Here is a 19,919-nt window from a genome sequence, read left to right as displayed (position 1 = left end):
CGACGCTGCAAATAGAAATACGCGCGTGTTTTCCGATTTCACCCATCAATATTTTTCAAAACACTCACTACGCATGAAATTGCAGCGCGCAAGTTTTTCTTTGTTCCCTTTCCTTTTTTAAGGTTGGGTAAAATGATAAAGTGGACACGCAACTAAGTACAGCTGAACAACTACTCTAATAAACACGGCAGTAGCCGGCCAGGTTGGCCTGGTGGTCAGCGCGTCTGACTCCAGGTCAATAGGTCCCGGGATGGAATCCCGGTGGTGGCGTCTAATTTTCACGGAAGTGACGAGTAGATCTGCTGAAACAGATTCTCCTCGGCCCTAATCAATGAAAATTAGAAAAGCCTGGATCAGGGAGATCCCACGATGTCTACGGACACTAAACATTGTCTAAAGTTGGCTGAAGGTGCTATAGACACGAAGTCATTAAACCAGCAGGAAAAAAAACAAAACACGGCAGTCTAACTCCTACATTTATAAACTTCAATGATTCACGCTCTAAGTTGACAGGTAAAAGGAAGACACAGGTCAACGCACTGATATTTTACATAAGGACACCTATTTTTAGGTGAATCGCCATTGTTAAAATTGCTACCCATTTATCTCATAGAGTGTGACGACTCATGATGTGGCCTGTGGGTTTCTTTCTAAAGTTTTGGACGAGGGGAAGCAAAAAACTAGTTTGATGAATAGACAAATAACAGAATTTATGAATTTGAAACAAATGAAAAACCAAACATTTTCTTCGAGTATCGATACATATCGACGCTGAAACGACCGGACCACGTATCTCGTTTGTCGTGATTAAAAATCTCCGCTCACATTTTATTTTTTTGAAAAAGATCAAATCAACATGATTTCCTAAAATTCTCACAAAGTTTTCTCCGCATACAGAGGAGAGATCACGGAAGTTTTCAAGAATCGACGATGAGTAGTTTTTCATTTGAAAACTAACGTATGGCAGGAAGTCTGCGACGTCACAATCCAAGATATGTGGTTGGAAAGTTTCCAGCGGCGTGGCATGCTTTGCGATACATCGATTGATCTGCCATTTGAAGCCATGAAAAAAGATCGATAAAGAGGGTGTTCGCAGCGAATACCTTAATAATCGATTCTTTACAATAGCTTCAAATGGGGAACTATCGAAAGGCGATCATTCACGCAACGCCACTGGTTTCGCCTTCGATACGTCAATGATGTGTTGTTCTTTGCGATGAGTCGATTAATATGTCAGTCAAATTCATGTTAAAGGATTGATTATGAGGATATCCGAAACGATTAACTTGATAATCGATTCTTTACCAAAGCCTCAAATGGAGAAATATCGATGGCCGATGATTTTAATGGGCCGCAAGAAACCAGTACTGCCATTGCAGAATGATTTCGCTTGAGTCATTCAATTTTTTTCGCAAAAGAGAAGATTTTGCAGCCTTACACGGGATTTCTCTTCTGATAGTTTGAGTAAAACTTTACTCAGATTAATTGATGTGAGTCCAATCGGCGAAAACGTGTGAGAATCTTACTTGATTAAACTTTCCTTAATTACAACGTGAACTACACGACACTTTCTATTTGTGTCAGGTTTCGGAGAATGATTACATGGGAGGGCCTTACATTCCGCGGACATCAAGAGAACCCTCATTATCGAGCTGTTTCTTAAACACCTCCAATTATATTCTGGACGAAAATCATAATTATCGGCGGGCTGATTTCAACCATCAGGATTAATCTGAGGTTTTCAATTATGTAAGTCGAAAAACGCGTAACTCAATTCGAAATATCGCAGATTCCTTGGAACACCATTTCTTCGTTTCTTCACCCTGAACATAATGTGCTTTGAGAAATTTAGTAGATACCCATAATTTGTTTCTTCCGAAATCGACAATCGATTTAGACATTTGCATTGTGCGACGCGACACGCAATTTTCTAAAAAGTCTGCACGCAACAGCATTTCAAGCAAAATTAACAATAATTATATAAATATAACTTCAATATAAAGATGTATTTAAAGAGCTCAAATTGTTACACTGATGGTATTAACACCAGTGGCGTGGCGTGAATGATCGATTATCGATATCTCGCCATTTGAAGCTATGATAAAGAATCGATTACCTGGGTGTTCGCTGCAACACCCTGATAATCGATCTTTTTTCATAGGTTTGAGTGGGGTATCAATCGATACATCGCAAAGCACGCCACGCCACTGATTAACACTCGAATTATAAAGTACCGATACAAGAACGATAATTAGCAAACAACGCAACGAACCACCTCAAGACCAGAAACTTCGAGCTTGTTCCAAAAGCTAGCCTGAGGAGATTCATGTGCGGACTTTTTCGAGACCAGGCTCCCAGAAAAGATAATGCATGGTTTGTTATGGAACTGACCGAATTTGCAATTCAAGCTCTTCTCAGATGCGCAACGCCATTTTTGCATCTTCTTGTAGGGTGTATTTCATGTCTCGACTTGTCTTTCATTACCGCTGACATTATAATTACGTTCCGATACCGCCCGGGGGCGGTTCAGATGTAGGTTAATGGTTGCATCGTATTCTAATTTCAATACGATTTTCCTTACACTTTGCCCTTCTGTGACGGGCCGCCCACTTGAATGAGAACATGAATCGACGGTATGTTTTGCTGTTGATATGAATTTGACGGGTATTAATGACCGTAGAGGTGAGGTTAAGTTCGCTCGTAAAGTTGAACCAATTGAGCCATTGAATCGAAGCGCCGGAGGGTATGGGAATAAAGCAGAGCGTAGGTCACCTGCGTTGCAGTTTTCACGCGAAATGCTCAGATTCAAGGCTCGAGCGATTTGTGGATTAGAAACTAGAAATTAGGTTACGAAAAAATAAACAAAGTATGAAAACCTACGTTAACAATGAGCCGACATCTTTCAGTCTTTAATGAAAATATCATACAAAACTAGTGCGACAGACGGTTTGAGAATGCGTGGGACTGAAGATTTTTTTGCTTCAAAATCATCCGAATTTTTTTCATATTTTTATTTCGGATGCTATCATTACAAGGATACTTCAAATAATAAAATAATTACAATTACACTGGAAAAAACACATTGGATCTAGAGTCCAGGCTTTTGAAAACATTGACAAGAAAAAGGACTCTTGATTCAATCAGATCTAAGCTTAAATCAAAAGGAAATCCGCTCAAATTAAGAGGCTTGGTTCTTGATTTAAGTTTAAATCTGATTGAATCACGAGTATTTTTTTTGTCGATGTTTTTAAGAGTCTGGACTCTAGATCCAATGTGTTGTTTTTCCAGTGTAGGGATACCTCAAAAAATTAGGACATAAAGGTTTAAGGTGTCAATTTTTAATACCAATGTTACAATACGGTGATGGACGCTAGTATAGGAAAGAAATGCGTAATGAAGGTCAATGCCCCCGCCCCCCTCTTCTCTTGCATTTGGAATTCAATCCTCCTGGATGGAATTTCCAGAAATTTTATAGCTTTTTTTGAGATTCCTTAAATTGTGTAATTTTCGTCACTTAAGTATCCCTCCTCCCAACAACTTTTGCCACCCCCACCCCCATTAGCGCTTTTATTGAACTACACTCCTGCACTTAAAAAAAATTGGTCAAATGAGGCGTATAAGTACAGAATTCTGAATTTGCCAAGCTTATCTGCTCATATAACCATATACGGTCGGTTCTACACTCAAATGAACAATAAACTCAAAAACACACTAAGTATATGCAGGAGCACAGCTTTCATCTGGTTTTTTACTTTCTCGCTTCTCTCGCGGGTAGAGGAAGTATTATCATCGTCCAAAAAAAAATAAAGTTGAAATTTAATTATTTTTATTCTATACCAACAGAATACTGCCGTGACAGCGGAGGTAGCAGTAAAAGCATGTGTGTATGAGCCATGGTTAGCACATGCTTTAATGTGTGTCGAGGTTCATCCCAGTGTGCACTTACTGCTCTCTTCGATACCACAGCAGAATAAGAATCTGCGATAGTTGGCTTTTGAGTGAGTGAGTAAGAATGAATAAAGAACACTAAACGAAGTAAGCCTCAGTACTCCGTGAAAGAGAGAACTGAAGTTCTATCTGGAGTTCGTAAGCACAAAGCCTCTTTCGACGCCTCAGACAGGAACTAATTTACATTTGATAATGTAAATAAAGTTACACGAATAATGACACCTCATTAAAGAGGGGGAACAACAACTGAAGTTGCAGAAAGCTGAACCGAGCCCGGCGATAAGATCCGTCGATTGTTCTTCCACCATTACCACCGCAGCAGGAAAGACTCTCCCGAGTGTTTTACATCTGATCAATTTTTTCTCTTCGCCCAAGGTCAAGGCGAATGATCAGAATACGCGGATCGGCCTTCGCTTATTGACCTATTTTCGATTATCGGACGGCAAGCACCCGTGTTTGGGCGGCGACACGAAAAAATTGGGATGCCCGGATCCTAAGAGGTTGCGACCCTCGAAGATAGCGATCCTGATTCCAGCCGACGTGAATGGACCGCGGGACTGATCCTGACTCGGCACTTTTTCAAGAACACATATTCGCCACCATTGTATTCGCAACTACTGGCAAGACGGGTGGAGGTATTCATTCTGTTACATTTCGGAAATGGGTATCGTTGATGGAGAATTTGCATGCAAATTTTTTATTGCTTCATCTGAAAATGCTTAAAGAGCTGATTTCACAGTACTTTTTATAATTTTTTTCTGATATGGGAAATTGTATACAAATGGATTTAAAAGTGCGAAATCGCACCGCCTAATGACGTTATCTGGCGGCATTTCCCATTTAAACACATGTTTTTTAGCAGATTATATTATTTTGTCATATCTTCTCCAATAATTGTTCAATTCATGAATTAAGGGTATCCTTGTGTTCAGTTCACTCAGTAGTTTCCACTTAAACACGAAATTAATTAAATTTCAGACACCTCCAAATTCTCTATTAGACGTATATATGCTAACGGAACTATGTGCCTTAAGACATGAGCCCAGAGACCCATAAGAATATATGCATAATAGAGCTCACGCCATAATACACATAGTTCGAGAAATACGTCTAATTGGCAACATCAGGGATGAATGTGATTTTTTGTACGTTCATTAAGATCTGTTGGCGATTTATTCGCTGGATAGCACGTGGAAGAAAAATTCGGTTCATACTGAACACCAAAGTTTTTTGGTTTAGGTGACCGAAGTTTAAAGTCACAGCCAAGCCGGTCCGAGCTTTGGTTCAGCTATTCGAAATTCGGTTCTTACGACCAAAAACTTATGTTACCTGAACTGAGAAACTTATGTGCTCATTATGAGCCAAAGTTCGATTTGTATGACCCAAAGACGGATCCAGAGAGAAGCTTAAGAGAGGGTCATTTTGAAACTACCAACCCTCTCCTCCAAGGAAAGGGTATGCAAGACCTCTCTATCTCTGAGCATTTTAAAAGAAATCTCGTCGGTTTCACAATTTTGAAAATTCAGCTCGTAAACTCAGTACGTCGGTGAAAATTGACGGATTTGTCAATTTGCTGAATATTTCAAGAACGATCATTTCAGTGCAAATAGTAGAAAAAAAGGCGAATGGAAAAAATTTCAAGGACAAAAATTAGTACATTATTTTGGCTATGTCATTATTTTGGAGCCCGGAACAGACGGTATGTCTATACAGCCCGTGACTTTTTTCCAGTCAACTGAAAATGAACAATTTGTGGTATTGATTTCACTGCAAATGACAGAAATATATGATAAAATGTGTTACTAAGTCCAAGTCTTTTCGGTTGATTTGCTTCCAAGACTTTATGTCCACCTACCTTTCGTCCATTAAATAAATGTCCACCGCTATTAATGTCCACTAAACGTTAAGTCCAGTCTTTATGAGGTCCATATGATTTAATGTCCAACCATGAATATGTCCAAAATTGTCCAAATTGTGGACATGTTATGTCCACATTTTTTTCCTCTCATTTAAATGACAGGAACCACCTCAAAAATAAATGCATACTACTACTACCTTCATTCTTAAAAAAACATTTCGTTCATGAATCAAGTCATGAAAGAGAACAGACTCTAAGAGCAGATAAAAACATATGTTCATGGTACACTGTACGGATATGATAGGATGAAAACCAAAGCGGGAGCCTAGGAAACGCTCCAATGCCAAATTAAACATTTTTCAGTAACAGATGCAGTCAAAATTGAAAGTCCTCTTTAACTGGTTATTTCGTGCGCCTTTAATCTTGTAGGATAACGTGCAACACCTCTGACGCGAAATAGTTGCTTAAAGCGTTGCGGCGCGGCGCGGCAGGCAACCAGCGTGACACGCGCATAGGCGCCTACAAACCTAACGGGATACTTCACGCGTTGCGCAATGCGAGAAGTATCCCGTTAGGTTTGTAGGCGCCATTGCGTGTTCTGCGCTGCTAACACGCCGCTCCGCTCTGTGTTAGGCTCTAATATTTAAACTCGCGGAGTGACTGAGGAAACGCTTCAAACTGACGCTTGTATTTGATTTTAGTGGACTTTACATTTGTGGACTTGACTTAGTGGCCGTTTAAGTAATGGACTTAAAAATAGTGTGGGCTTTAGAACTGTGGACGTAAAAATTGTGGACGAAAAGTCTGCGGACGTAAAAAAAGTGGACATAAAGTCCGTGTACCGTTGATTTGACCGAAAGAAGGAACAGAAAATAACCCAAAGTAACCATGATCACGTGAATTTTTGTGTGAGTGCTGTTGAAAAAAAAATCACGAAGATGCATGTTTTGATCCCATGTATCACATTGGTGCAAAAACGCTATTTTAGGATAAATGTGGCAACACGTCTGGCGCATAAGAATCGGAAGCAGGAGAGGAAACGGGGAGCGGAAAGAACCAAAAGCGAAAGGTGTCTCGGATTTTAAGAACGTGCCCGCCGCGGCGATCTTTTTTTCTGCATGGGCTCCCCAGACTTTACTGGAATCGTCCATCCTTCCCGTCTAGGCCATGCGCGTAATATACGAGCAAAAAACTTAGACCACTGCCCAAATGTCGGCGGCCTGGCAATGCGGAGCGATAACTTTCTACATCGCACAGGTTCCAAAACAGGACTTTTTACGACCAAAAATTCAGCATTCCCAAAAGGAGGAAATCGACGGTGAAACTGCAAAAACGCGTACCTCGTTTGCGGAGTATTCACTGAGAGTAAAAGTGCAAAATTATTCTTAAATTTTTCGCCAAGAAATATTTGTTCTTGAATGAACAATGATGCTGCTTAATTTAAGCAACTCTTTTGTTTAAACATGAGAATTTAGTTCTTGCTTCAAGAGAAAATTAGTTGGGATCAAGATGAGATAAACTCTTGGCGGCTAATGCAAGAATCATCATGTTTCAACCGCACTGGAAAAAAAAAGAAAGAAAAAAACACATTGGATCTCCAGTTCAGACTCTTGAAAACATTGACAAGAAAAAGGACTCTTGATTCAATCAAATTTAAGCTTAAATCAAAAGGAAATCCGCTCAAATTAAGAGGCTTTGTTCTTGATTTAAGCTTAAATCTGATTGAATCAAAAGTATTTTTTTCTTGTCGATGTTTTTAAGAGACTGGACTCTAGATCCAATGTGTTTTTTTCCAGTGCGATCATTTTTTCCAGTGATCCTTCCAGCCTTTTTTAAGGAAGGACAAAAACTGACAAACTAACAGACTCCAACGGAGCTGAGGGAACCTCGAAAATCTGATTCTTGGGGTTCACTCCTTATTTAAACACCCCGTTTCTAACAGCTTACAATCTAAAATAACGGAGAAAAAAACCTGGCATACGTGGTCTGGAGCACCTTGTGTATAATTTGCAACGCTTTATCACGACTGATCGCTAGATTGTAGTATCAATAACAGGCTTAGTGACTTTGTAGCATCAACTGATGAAACTATACCCCATATAATAAGATAACACCGTTTAAAGTTGTCTTTGAACCGATGTATTTCAAAGCACGAGCACGCCATAATGGGCAGGTTTTTTCGATGAATTCTTTCAATGACACGCAGGGAGAATAATACACTTCTTGAACTAATATCACAGCTAACATTGGCATCGCATTCAATGATATTGATATTAACACCTTGATACAACTAATCGTACTCAAGGGACATGCGTGTTGCATATAAAAAAATAGAAGGCGCTCTAGTCCCTCTTGTCCATGAAGCAATGCAGACAGTAGCGTGTGCCGCATCGTTACCAATATTAATGGCAATATGAAATTTTTGATAAAAACTAAGGCAAGAGAAGCAACAGATATTTCCGCAGTACCCTCAGAAATCAGGATAGTATATTCGGCCACCCGCCTTGTGATGGAATCAGCCTGTCGCTGCAAGCATTGCTTCATGATTGAAAAAGTCTAGAATGCCTTCAATTTTTAGCATGCACCGAGGATGTCCATAGAGCACGAATAGTTGCGCATCAAGGCGCTAATACCAAGATCATTGTTCTTTGCTCGGATATCAGTATAAGACGTGAAAGACGAAGTTGAACGACTATTTTCACATTCAAAATAATCTTCCTGGACTTAAAACTTTTGACAGAAGAAAATTCACAAGTAGTTGAATTCAAATTACTTCCACCTGATTTTTTCCCCAAAATGCGACTTCGCTAGTTTTTGCTAAACTAGGTCCATTTGTGGACGGTCCCATGCGGATAAAGTGGAGGATTCATCAATGGCAAATATTTTTTCAACGGTAAAACAGAAGAATGAAGAAATTTTCCACATCAAAAGTTTTTGCAGCGCGTTTTGACAGTCCGTCAACTGTGCGTCGTGTCGTTAGGGTACTCTGCCAATTAAAGGCAATACAAGTTCAGTCAATGTTTTAGTTAACGGAGGACTTTTTTACCGATCATGGTTAATCTGCATTTCCGGTTGATAAATGTTTTTACTTTCCAAAATGCATGTTTTTCTTCATTGTGATATTAAAAAATAAGTTTCCTCTTTTTATTATTGAATAATTATACTGGGACTTTTGAACTATGGGTCAGCTTTGATCTGAAATAATGAGGTAAATTTTGTTCGGTAATATTAAAATTATTGCCACGCAAAGCAGGAGGAAAATGGGTATGACAGTAATCCTCAATTATTTTCCTAACTTAAGGGTTGTTTTCCATGGCTAATCCATCCTTCCTTGATTATGGTGTTTCGTCTCCAGAAAGTTTACACTCAGTGTTTAAAATGTATATATAACAAACGTCAATTTCTCGCTATTGTAAGTTAGTGTTGACTGTATTAAGACAGTAATAAGAGGTTCAATTCTTACCTCATCTTTTGGTCCATTGCAAGCGTGCCAAAACCTCCAGTCTGATTACAGGAAATGTCGTCACGAAAAAAGTACGATGATTTCAGCTATATTCCTGGCTGTCTTTGGCGACAGCCAGAAAGTTTCACCAGCCGGAGGTATGGTTGATTTCATTTCAAGTTGACCTAACCGTACCTCTGCGGGCTGTCTATTGAAATTGGTTAACAAAGCAATAAGAAAAGATGGCAAAGAGGGAATAGAGGGATCATTTTGATGGAAGTGGGTTTCTGCAATAGACAACGGATGTAAGTAATAGACTAACTAACGCGGGAACTCACCGAGGGTCCTTATAATCAGGGCATTATTTTCTGCATTTGTCTACAACAACCACTCGTCTCCACCATAATGATCGCTCCATTTCATCCTTGTCTTCTTTGTCTACAGATTTGCACGGAGAAAAAGTGTTCTGTGGTTTTACCCAGATTTGTTGGATGATACACAGAGAAAAAACTTCGTGCGTGGGACCCGAAGTTGAGGTCATATGGATCTCTGAAATTTTATGATCACGCATCCGAAAACTTGAGGTCCAGCTGCCGAAGTTCGGGTCAGACATCTGAAGTACTTCAACGTATACCGAAGGGTTTCGGGTCGCACATCTGAAGTACTCCGGCACATACCGAAGTGCCTCAATGTCTGACCCGAACTTCGGCACCTCGACCTCAAGTTTTCGGATGCGTGATCAGAAAACTTCAGAGATCCATATGACCTCAACTTCGGGTCCAATGCACAAAGTTTTTTTCTGCGTGTACGAACATTTTCAGTCAAACAAATATTGGTAATGCTGCACCTCAAATTGGGGTAGTACGTCAACATTTGGGTTTAATTATTGGGGGTTGATTGGGGTAGTTCATTGAGGTACTACCACAATTTTATTAATTGGAAATGCCCATCTCATTGAACATTGAACGACTCCTACCTCTTTTTTCCCGTGTGTCTGTCAAGTTCCAGCTCTCTGGCTGGTGCAAGTACTCTGGCTCCCGTTAAAATCAGCTGGGCATGGAGCTGAAATCATCCAACTTTTTTCCCGTGAACGTGGCAACCATCGCGAGCAAAACAAGAGCATCATCTCGTTTTTTGCACTCATTTCCTCAACTGTCTCCAAATGCCCGGGGCTCTCGGGGGGATCCGGCGAGTCAACCGAAAACGGCCGGAGTCCGTTACGTGGGCCTGATTCCTCCTTTCCCCACCCCCTCTTGATCTTCTGCCAGACCGGCCGCTTACTCACCGCATAAATTTCACGTCGGAGGAAACAAAGGACTTGGAAAGGGGGCGTTTGGAGCATCTTGACTCTTTCTTTTTTCAGTTGCATAAACCTCTGGGTCCGCGGAACGTGTATGTCGATATAAATACTTCTTTTTTCTGGGGTCCAGCGGCATATCGACTTTGGGATCCGGGCCGTGGAGTAGTGTTAACAGTGAAATCGAAAGTGTTAATCGGCAGAATGGCGTTCCAAGTAAGTAAACTCACTACCATGTACTTTTTGACTCGAGCGTTTAGTACCCTTGAAAGATAAAAAAGAAGGCGAATAAAAGGAAAACTTGAGGTCCGCGACTTTTCCACGTCACGACATTTCCGAAAACTTTGGAGGGTGGGGAATTTTACCAGTTCTAACCAAAATAGGTTCGTACTTGAATCTTCTTATGGTATACACCATCGAATTCCTGAACCAATTGCTATCAAAATGTAGGGAGTCATCAGTCTTAAAATCATTACTTTGCTTCATTTTAAAATTGAAACTTGGCAGAAATGTTTCGTGCGGCAGGAAATGATGGAGAGCGGCACTCACATTCTGATCAAAATTTGACGGCCCGTCCAATTTTGATCAAAGAGAACTGTTGAATGATGATCATCAGTCATTGACTGGTATGCTTTGATCAGAATTTGTTCGTGTATCTCGACCTTTACCGAAACTTGAAACAATTTTTGGTTCATGAAACGTTTCGTATCCATCGATAAATTCACCTTGAATTGACAAGCTCTTGCATTTATTCGGTATGCCATTTTCAAAGTATAAACGGTATTCACGATCAGTTTCTATTAACGGACCACCCGAAACAAACTGAAAAAATTGTGATCAGTAATTAACATACATTACCAGAATGATTCATTTTCTCAAAATAATTTCATCAATTGGAAGACTCGGCGGAATCAAAATTACCTGAAACAAAAAGGAAAACGCTGTGTCAATGCAACAATTTATAGAGAAAATCATGTATGGACTAAAAATTGGCATAGTCAGTAAAAAGAGGGGAGAAAACTTTAATTTTCATAATGTAGTTTATAAGGTAAGCACTTCATTGTTTGTCGGATGAAGATTGGTGCTGGCAGAATCAAAATTTTAAAGTCGCCAAAAAGTTACACCGACTCGCACTTTAGTTTTTTTCCTGCTTTTTCATTCCTGCTGATTCTTCAATTGGTTCCTAAAAAGTTGCATTCTGTCGATTAAAGATCCTCACTGAGTACAACCCACAGAATGCACACATTTATCGTTTATTAAGGAGTACTTCTACTTTACTCGAAATATTATTGCAAGCCATTTCTTTCTTAGTAACTGATGAGAACAGCACAACTAGAAGACTTTCTTGATTTTGATCGTCAATACATGCGGTGCAAGTGCAGATAACTACAAGAGAGTCAATTTTTACCTTGAAGGCAAATATTTTCAAGAAAAAGATATGAAAAATCTCAAAGACGGAATCCGTTCTTAAGAGGACGATAAAATTGAAAATGCTTGGAGCTAACGTATAATTTTACTGAAGCTTTTGGGAAGGACATTTTTGTGGAGTCAGATGAAAATGACTGATGAGGGAATTTATTTGGAAACAATTTACATACATATGATGAAAATAAGTCCAAATTAAAACAGAAATGGAAATTTTGAAAAATCTCGTTTTCATTTAGCTAAGGCACCAATATTTTCACTTACGAATAAAAGGAGTCCGTGAAAAAATGTTACTGTACATTTTGTATAATCATCATACGTCCGTCGGCCTCCTCTTAGTTCCAGAAAAAGCGGATGGCGCAGCAAAAAATTTAGATGAATCATTGAAACTTCAGAAGAGGGTCCTTAAAAGCTTTTACAAAATCCACCAAGACCGTCTAAAGTACATTTTTTTCTCTTTTTTTTTGAAATTTGTTCTCTTTGTTGCACTCTTTGCTAAATAAATCCCATTTTTTATCAATAGGAGAGAGAAATCATTGAACTTGAAAATGTCCCAATAGCTTGCTTCTTCCAAGAGATAATATAAAAATGAATACATGCGTCAAGAAGCCAATTTTTCTCGTAGAACTTACTCAGAGGCGAGATAAACACAGTCGTACTTATGCTCTTTTAGCTGAAGCAATACGTAATTAGTTTCCATCAAAAAATAAAAAGACGCGGTATGCATGCTGAGCTGACACGGGTAAAAAACTATTTTCGGCAGATCAATTACAGAAGTTAAGGAAAAAACATCAAATCGTATCGTTATCACGTTACTTATGAGTCCTGCATTGTGTAACTGATATTTTTCTGAGATTCCTTCATAATCTAAGCTCCATCTGATTTCCCCGATGTTTCAGATTATCCTCGCAGCAGCACTCATCTCCATGGCAACCGCACAACAATACACCTACAGAGCTCCACAGCCCTCCCAAAAAACCTACTCACAGGGATCCCCAGGTTACTCTCAAAAGGCGGTCACCTACACTCAGCCAGCCGCCCCCTACGCTCCTGCCCCCGCCTACGCTGCCGGACCCGCCGCCGCCTATGGTGCCGCCCCCGCCTACCCAGCTCCAGCTCCCATCTACCCCCAGGAAGCCCCCGCCTACAGCCCAGGCGCAGCCTCATCCTCTCAGTTCATTTCTTTCTTCGGCGGCCACGGACAGCTGTACAATGAGCACTCCCAGGCAGCAGCCCCAGTTTCCCCCTACCAGTCTGAATCCGCCCAGTCTGACGGACAATACGCCTACAACCAAGAATCCGCCTACGGTGGTCAGTCTGCGGGAGAGTCTTACGGAGAACAGAGCGCAGCTGTATTCTCCGCCCCCACCTACTCCGGCGGATCTTTCAAGCCCGCCGCATCTAGCGCCGGATCCGCCTACAAGTCTCAGTCTGGAGGCTCCTCCGCCTACTCAGCACCCACCTACAAGCGGGCATCGCCGAAGACTCCCTCTTACAAAGGATCCGGAGCCTCTTCCGCTGGGGAATCTGGATCTTCTTACGGTACCCAGACTGAGTCTTCTTACGGAGCTTCCGAGGAATCTTACGGAGAGCAATCCAGCGGTGCTTACAAAGGACAGTCTGGAGCTTCTGTTTACAGCAATCAGGCTGCAGGTAATGCGGGTGCCGGATACAGCCCACAGTCCGGCTACTCGTCAGCACAGCAGGCAAAATCAGACCCATCTGCGGTTCATAGCTCCTATGAGTTCACTATCGGATCTGCCCACTAAAAACTTTCTAGTGGATAAACTCTTTAGAAGTTGAATGATGACTTTCTGCGTTCCACTGGTAGTGCTATTTTGGCGAGCATCGAACTTGCCACCACTTCGGGTGTGATACTCGATTTTCTGCCAGTTTTTGTTTGAGGTATTGCACCCTCACGTCTTTCAAGTGTGTCTTTATCACTAGGTCTATGAATTCGTGTATTTTCCGAGGAAAAACACGATATTTTTTTAAGTTTCATTTTGCTGCTGACCAAAGAATTGAAAAAAAAAATTAATAAATAACTCTTTGTTTTCTTGTTTTCCAATTTTTGTAGTTTCATTGTATATTTTTCCTTTTCTACCTGCACTTTAAATATTTCCTTGCTGCAGTTTACCGATTGCAGATGTTCATTTTTTCTTTTAAATCACTTTCTCTAATTGTGAAAATTAACACTGAATTGTGAAAATTTGTTTTAAATGACACATAAAACGTTCAATTTGCGGACACCTAAAGTAAATTTTAATACATTTCTCTTTTGCATTTGCATAAAAAAAAGGTACGATATGCTTATTCGAGAATTGTTGGTATATTTGGTTCTTGAGTTTTTTGTTGGGAATATTACCAAAGCGCAGGATAAAAAATACGAAGCTAAAAACAGTGGTTCCTCCATTCCTAATCATTGTCTTTATTCCTGCATGATTCCCGAAGAATCTGTGAACCAAAACTATATTTCTGTTAATGTCAATCTTGCATTTGGCTACTTTTACCAGTTGCATGATGAGCATCATCAGAAAACTGGTAATGGCTACAAGATTTCCTAGGAATCATGTATAGCCAGGAACTCAGGGCCTTCATTTTCGTGAAAGAGTTCAGATCCGTAAGAGGTAGTTTTGACGCGCGACAAAGATTACTTTCGAAAAGAGAATGGCGACGGAAAAACCCATATTTAATTAAACAGTTTAAGATTAATGTTTCCTTATCCTCTTTGAAGTATTTTTCACTGTAAAAAATTGATGATAGGAACAGAAAAAAGAAATCCCTTCAAAAATATTTCCAACAGAGAGGGTCCCAAGAGGAAATAGTTTCCGCAAATCAAAACTCACTTTCGGCGTTATAAATTGCAGAACGTATATTTTTACAAGGTAAATGTGACTTTAAAAAATTCCGAGTTTCAACTGAAATTTGTCTTCTTTTCATCGTATTCTCAAAAATCATATGCTCAAAAATCAAATGCTCAAAAATAATATAAATGTACTAGAAAAAAATTATCAGTGTCCCTGGAAAAATGATCAGTCCAGTTTTCAAACTGCCTTGACATTGAAATAAGCATTCGCTGATAATATAAGAGATGCATTTGATTCTATAGTCTAGCTTCTGTAGTCTTTCTACTGCTTCTAGTATCCATGTTCTGACCATAGATTTTATCAGTCGCTTAGGCAATTGATCAAATCAGAGGTTAAAAAATTTACGAATTCTTGAAACCTAAAGAATAATTACTGATTTTGCAATAGGTTATAACACTGCAGGGAGGGGGATATTCAGATAGAATTAACTGATTGGCAATTGAAACTCAATATAAACTTGAGTTGATTAAACTAATAGGATTAATATACGTCATGTAAGTTTAATAACTATTACTTGACCACTCAACTATGGTGACAGTGGGAAGCCTTAATGTCGTAATTCCACTAAGTCAGAATTGCCTATAATTGTTACCGCAAGGTTTTCCTGTGTTTCAGACCTGATTTGTGCCTAATCAGATCAAATCTGTCAGTCAACTAAACTTACGAAAACAGAGTTAAGAGGGAAAATACAAAGGCTTACAATTTCTGAGAAACGAAAGAGCACACATAATATTTTGAAACCCAAGAGCGTTCATACACGCAAATAATTCAGATTTATTAAAAACTGACAAAACGTAAAGATCCTACTTAAGTCATTCACCTCAAAGTATTATTACTTAATGACACGAATATTTTTTGTTAATTTTTTTGCCTAGGCCATTAGATCATGATAGAATTTTTTACTCCTACGTGTCGGATCTCATATAGCAGCAAGAAACGCGCCGTTTTTATTTATAATGTTGCCGAACCACGAATTAATTTTGAAGTTAATGACGCACTGAAAGTGTTAAGAACAATTGAGGGTTAAGTTTTAGATCTAAATTAAAAGTCAACGAATTGTCACTATTGAAACAAAATTCATTACAATTAAAAATCCTGTGAGTTGAATTGTTGATTGATCAGAAGGGGAAGATATATATTGATTTGACTGGATATAGATAATGAAAATATGATATATACTTAAAATGATGCATGACGCCTAATTGGAGATCACACTAATTCGATCAACGAAAAAAAATCTGAAATAATCAACGTGCATTCTTCACCATCAACAGTCGCAAAGCGTGACTCATCGGTTATCAACATTTTATCCATTGAGCTTTGGAGAAGAAACGATTATCAGAGTATCCTTAGGAATACCCTCATGATAGTTTATTTACCATAGGTTTAAATTCTCTCTCATGCTGAACCTAGGGTCAGGATTCGGACCCCGACGGATTGGCGTGAGAGCAAACTCATTTTAGGTACCACCTACGGTGAGGGCACATAAGAATCCTTCGGCTTAAATGTCAGATTAACCATATCATTGCAAAATATGACAGATTATTAACCAAAAATTTTAGCAGTGTTCAAATAAATCGGGCAATTTTTTATGATATCCCATAAAGTGTGAAAACTTCAGATGGGAAAATACACTCAGTAAAATTTTCACAGTTAAGTTGAGAAAACAATTTGAACTGCAGGAAAGTAAATTTCAGAAAGATATATATGGTAATCTTTTTGACTTTATGGCAAAACAACTTATTTCGTAGGGTCATGTTCAGAGAATGGCAGGAGACAGGTATTGCCAAAGAAGGTCCTTGATTGTATTCCTCCTGGGAAAAGGCTCAGAGGGCGCCCAATGAGAGGTTGAAGGGATGGGAATGAAACAGAAATGTTAAGGTGATCGATTGTGGTTCGACAGGAGGCAGTGGTGGTCAGGTGTCGTAGAACACCAAGGAGCGCCATAGACCATCTTTTTTTCAAGAGAATCTACAAATATGCCGCTCATTTTTTAATTTTTTTTTTAATTAAAAGCCGAAAATTTTAGTTTTTGTTCCCATTTTCATTACTGGCAAATTATACGAGGAAATTATTATTGTTCGCGGCATTTCTCTTTGGGAATCCTATACGCACATAAAATATTGGTTACCTTACGATCAAAATTCGCATACTTGCGATGTGAATAGAATCCGAGTTTAATTAGATTATGACTGCGAATCGTGATGATATAATAAGAAACGATTCTCCTTACATGAAAACACCAATTAAAGTAAATTCTACTAGAAAACGACCAATGGCCCTATTGAATTTATGAACAAGCTCATATGGAAATACGTGGAAACGTTGAATAACGAAACTTTCATTGGCGAATATATAAACCACGCGTAACATGTGAGAAGGGGACTGACTATCAAAACAAAAAAAGCTCCCATAAAACCGTAAGACCATTAAACCGTGCCCGGTTTTAAAAAATGAGTGTGGTGACTAATTCAGATTAATTTGTTTATTTCTCTGTCCTTCTACTTCCTCTCTGCCTACGTGCTGAGTGTCGAGACCGATTATTGTTTATTGCTTGTCCGTTTCATTTGCTCTCACTCTGAGAAAAAAAAATTACAAAAAAATCCTTCAGCAGTGTTCCCCCGCACGCACTAAATGATATCAGTCATTATGTGATAGATCACCCATTTCTAATGAGCAACCAAGCTCAGAAACACTATGATCAACTCCCGTTATGACAAAATATTGTTGCAATGAATAGAAAATACATAAAAAATTGAACATCATAAAAAAGCTCACCACCTCGAAACACCGCTCTTAATGAGTGGCGATCTCGGTTCATTTGATTTTCGAGGTTATTTTTTATTTTTTTTATTTTTTTTTCTTATACAATTGTTCGCCTTAATTTTTTATCGCTTACCGCAGTATATAACTGGGCTGCATCAAGTATTCAGTTACAGTTGTGTCGTAGCTCTAAAACTCTTTACATCTTTTAAAAAACCAACAAACCCCAAAATATCATCATGAACTTCCAAGTAAGTACTCAGTAAAAATTGTTTCTGTTTCCTACCGGGCGTCTAAAAAATCTGCAATACTTTCAATTCGATCAAAAAAAGATAAAATTACAACTTTCGGATAAGTATCGCACTAGTTTACGATGGATTTTAACTTCTCAAAGTTCATTGATACTAATTTCAATAACCACTCAAATTGTTTGACTAGAACTATCAACAATATGGATATTGAGTATTGATAATGGACCCAAACTGGAGTAAACTTTAGCATAGTCTCCATGTTAAGGATAGCCCAAAACAATTACTTGTCCATTTATCTGGCGAGAAAGTTGGAAAAATAATGAACTTAGAAGCTTTTACACCATTAAAATAATAAGTAAAATAAATTTCAAATCAATATAATAAAATAATATAAATGTATAATATTCTCGCGTGGAATTTTGCCGTGGTATTTGCGCTCCTCCTTTCAAGACCAATTTCATCAATCTCATGTATTTTTCCTGATCTCTAAATTCTTTTCACTAATGAAACTAAAAATAATAGCAATAAATTCAATAGCTAAGACTTCAGAAACGAATCGCGCTCCTTCTCGTGAGAATTCTTACATAAGCATCTGTAATGAAATGTATATTATTTAAAAGCGGTCAGAAATTAAAACTTTTGGTGGATGAAGGATATTAAAGGTTTTTTGGCCCCGACTTTGATCAAAAATTAAAAAAGCTCGTAGTAATGTCTTTTTTCGTATAGTCCCGAATCAACTCTACCTGTTGTGTCGAGATAAGTCTTCGTTTAAAGTATTAGTTAAAAGTTTTCGGCCTGATCGATCGGCACCGAAAGGTGAAGTTTTACACTTAGAAGCGGATTTACCATTGAGTATCATACTACAGTATGGGAATGATCGTCTCTTGTCCTGACACTTAAAATATAACTATTGTAGCGATAAAATCGTAAAAAGTATAATTGACTAATTCGAGTTTCGTCTCGGTGATTTCGATAGGAGAAACATTTCATACTTTCAAACATGTGCGCCCATATTGACTCTTGGTCAACTACTCTCTAAGAAATTTTCCTTTATGAAGGTATTTTAGAAAGGTTAAAGCCTCATCAACCGGCACAAAGCGGTAAAGTTTAGCGGTTTTCTCGAAAAATTCATCTTTTTTAAAGGTATACTTACTCACGCACTGGAAAAAAAAAAAAACACATTGGATCTAGAGTCCAGACTCTCTAGAACATTGGGAAGAAAAAATACTCTTGATTAAATCGGATTTTGCTTAGATCAAAACGAAATCCGCTTAAATTAAGAGGCTCGGTTCTTGATTTAAGCTAGATTCTGATTGAATCAAGAGCGCTTTTTCTTGTCGATGTTTTTAAGCGTCTGGACTCTAGATCCAATGTGTTTTTTTTCCAGTGTGGGGAAAATTGATATTCAGTTTTATATGATCGCCACACTACAGCTTCAATTTAAATCTAAGGAGGCTCTGATCCCTACCAATCCAAAAGTTTCTCAAAATTATAAAACCATTACTTTTTTTTTTTTTTTTTTTTTTTACTGGCAGCAGAACATTGAAATCGTTCTCTCAACGATCTATTTCTTCGGTCAAACTGATTGGTTTTACCTGAATTTCGTAAAACTTGTCCTTTACTCAGTGGCAAGGCGTAATAATGTACTATCGATATTTTCCCATTTGAACCATTGGTAAAGAATCGATTATTATGGTGTTCGTTGCGAACGCCCGGATAATCTATCCTTTTCCACAGTTTTAAATGGCAGATTAATCGATTCATCACAAAGCACGCCTCGCCAATGCTTTACACGCTACTGCGTTGAGAGCTTCCTGAAACTTCCGGTCATTGCAATGTCTTAGGAAATCTTCACCTCTGTCTTAATATATTTTTTAAGCAGAAAGCTTAAAAAAACGTATATTTTTTTAGAAGAATGTAGTTAGAAGTGTATTTCAGACTTTTTCGATGCGTTATCATCATTTTTGAGCTATTTTCTAGAATAAATAACTCCTCGTTTTGCTCTACCTGAAGTTTGCATAGGGCTCATTCTAGACAGATATCGACGGTGAAACTACCAAACCACGTA

The 19,919-nt window shown here is 38.7% G+C and overlaps 2 protein-coding genes across 3 annotated transcripts in view; one reads left to right on the top strand and one right to left on the bottom strand.

The window, feature by feature from the left end:
* Positions 1-19,919, bottom strand: part of LOC109039997 (neurobeachin-like protein 1) — a 504,582-nt gene that overhangs the window by 34,532 nt on the left and 450,131 nt on the right. The window contains exon 27 of one of the 2 annotated variants that reach the window (XM_072297376.1): positions 11,322-11,466. The exons of the other annotated variant lie outside the window; for it this stretch is intronic. Within the exon in view, the coding sequence (XP_072153477.1) occupies positions 11,463-11,466 (4 nt within the window). The 3' untranslated portion in view covers positions 11,322-11,462. Of the gene's footprint in view, positions 1-11,321; positions 11,467-19,919 lie in introns of those variants that run through there. 2 annotated transcript variants of the gene reach the window in all.
* On the top strand, positions 8,528-14,038 carry LOC109040077 (uncharacterized). The gene is made up of 2 exons (XM_019055871.2): positions 8,528-10,761; positions 12,870-14,038. The coding sequence occupies exons 1-2, from the start codon at positions 10,750-10,752 to the stop codon at positions 13,737-13,739; spliced, it is 882 nt and encodes a 293-aa protein (XP_018911416.2). The 5' UTR covers positions 8,528-10,749; the 3' UTR covers positions 13,740-14,038.

This window comes from Bemisia tabaci, chromosome 2 (genome assembly GCF_918797505.1).
Source record: "Bemisia tabaci chromosome 2, PGI_BMITA_v3".
Taxonomy (NCBI): domain Eukaryota; kingdom Metazoa; phylum Arthropoda; class Insecta; order Hemiptera; family Aleyrodidae; genus Bemisia; species Bemisia tabaci.
This window is presented reverse-complemented; position numbering and strand designations above follow the sequence as displayed.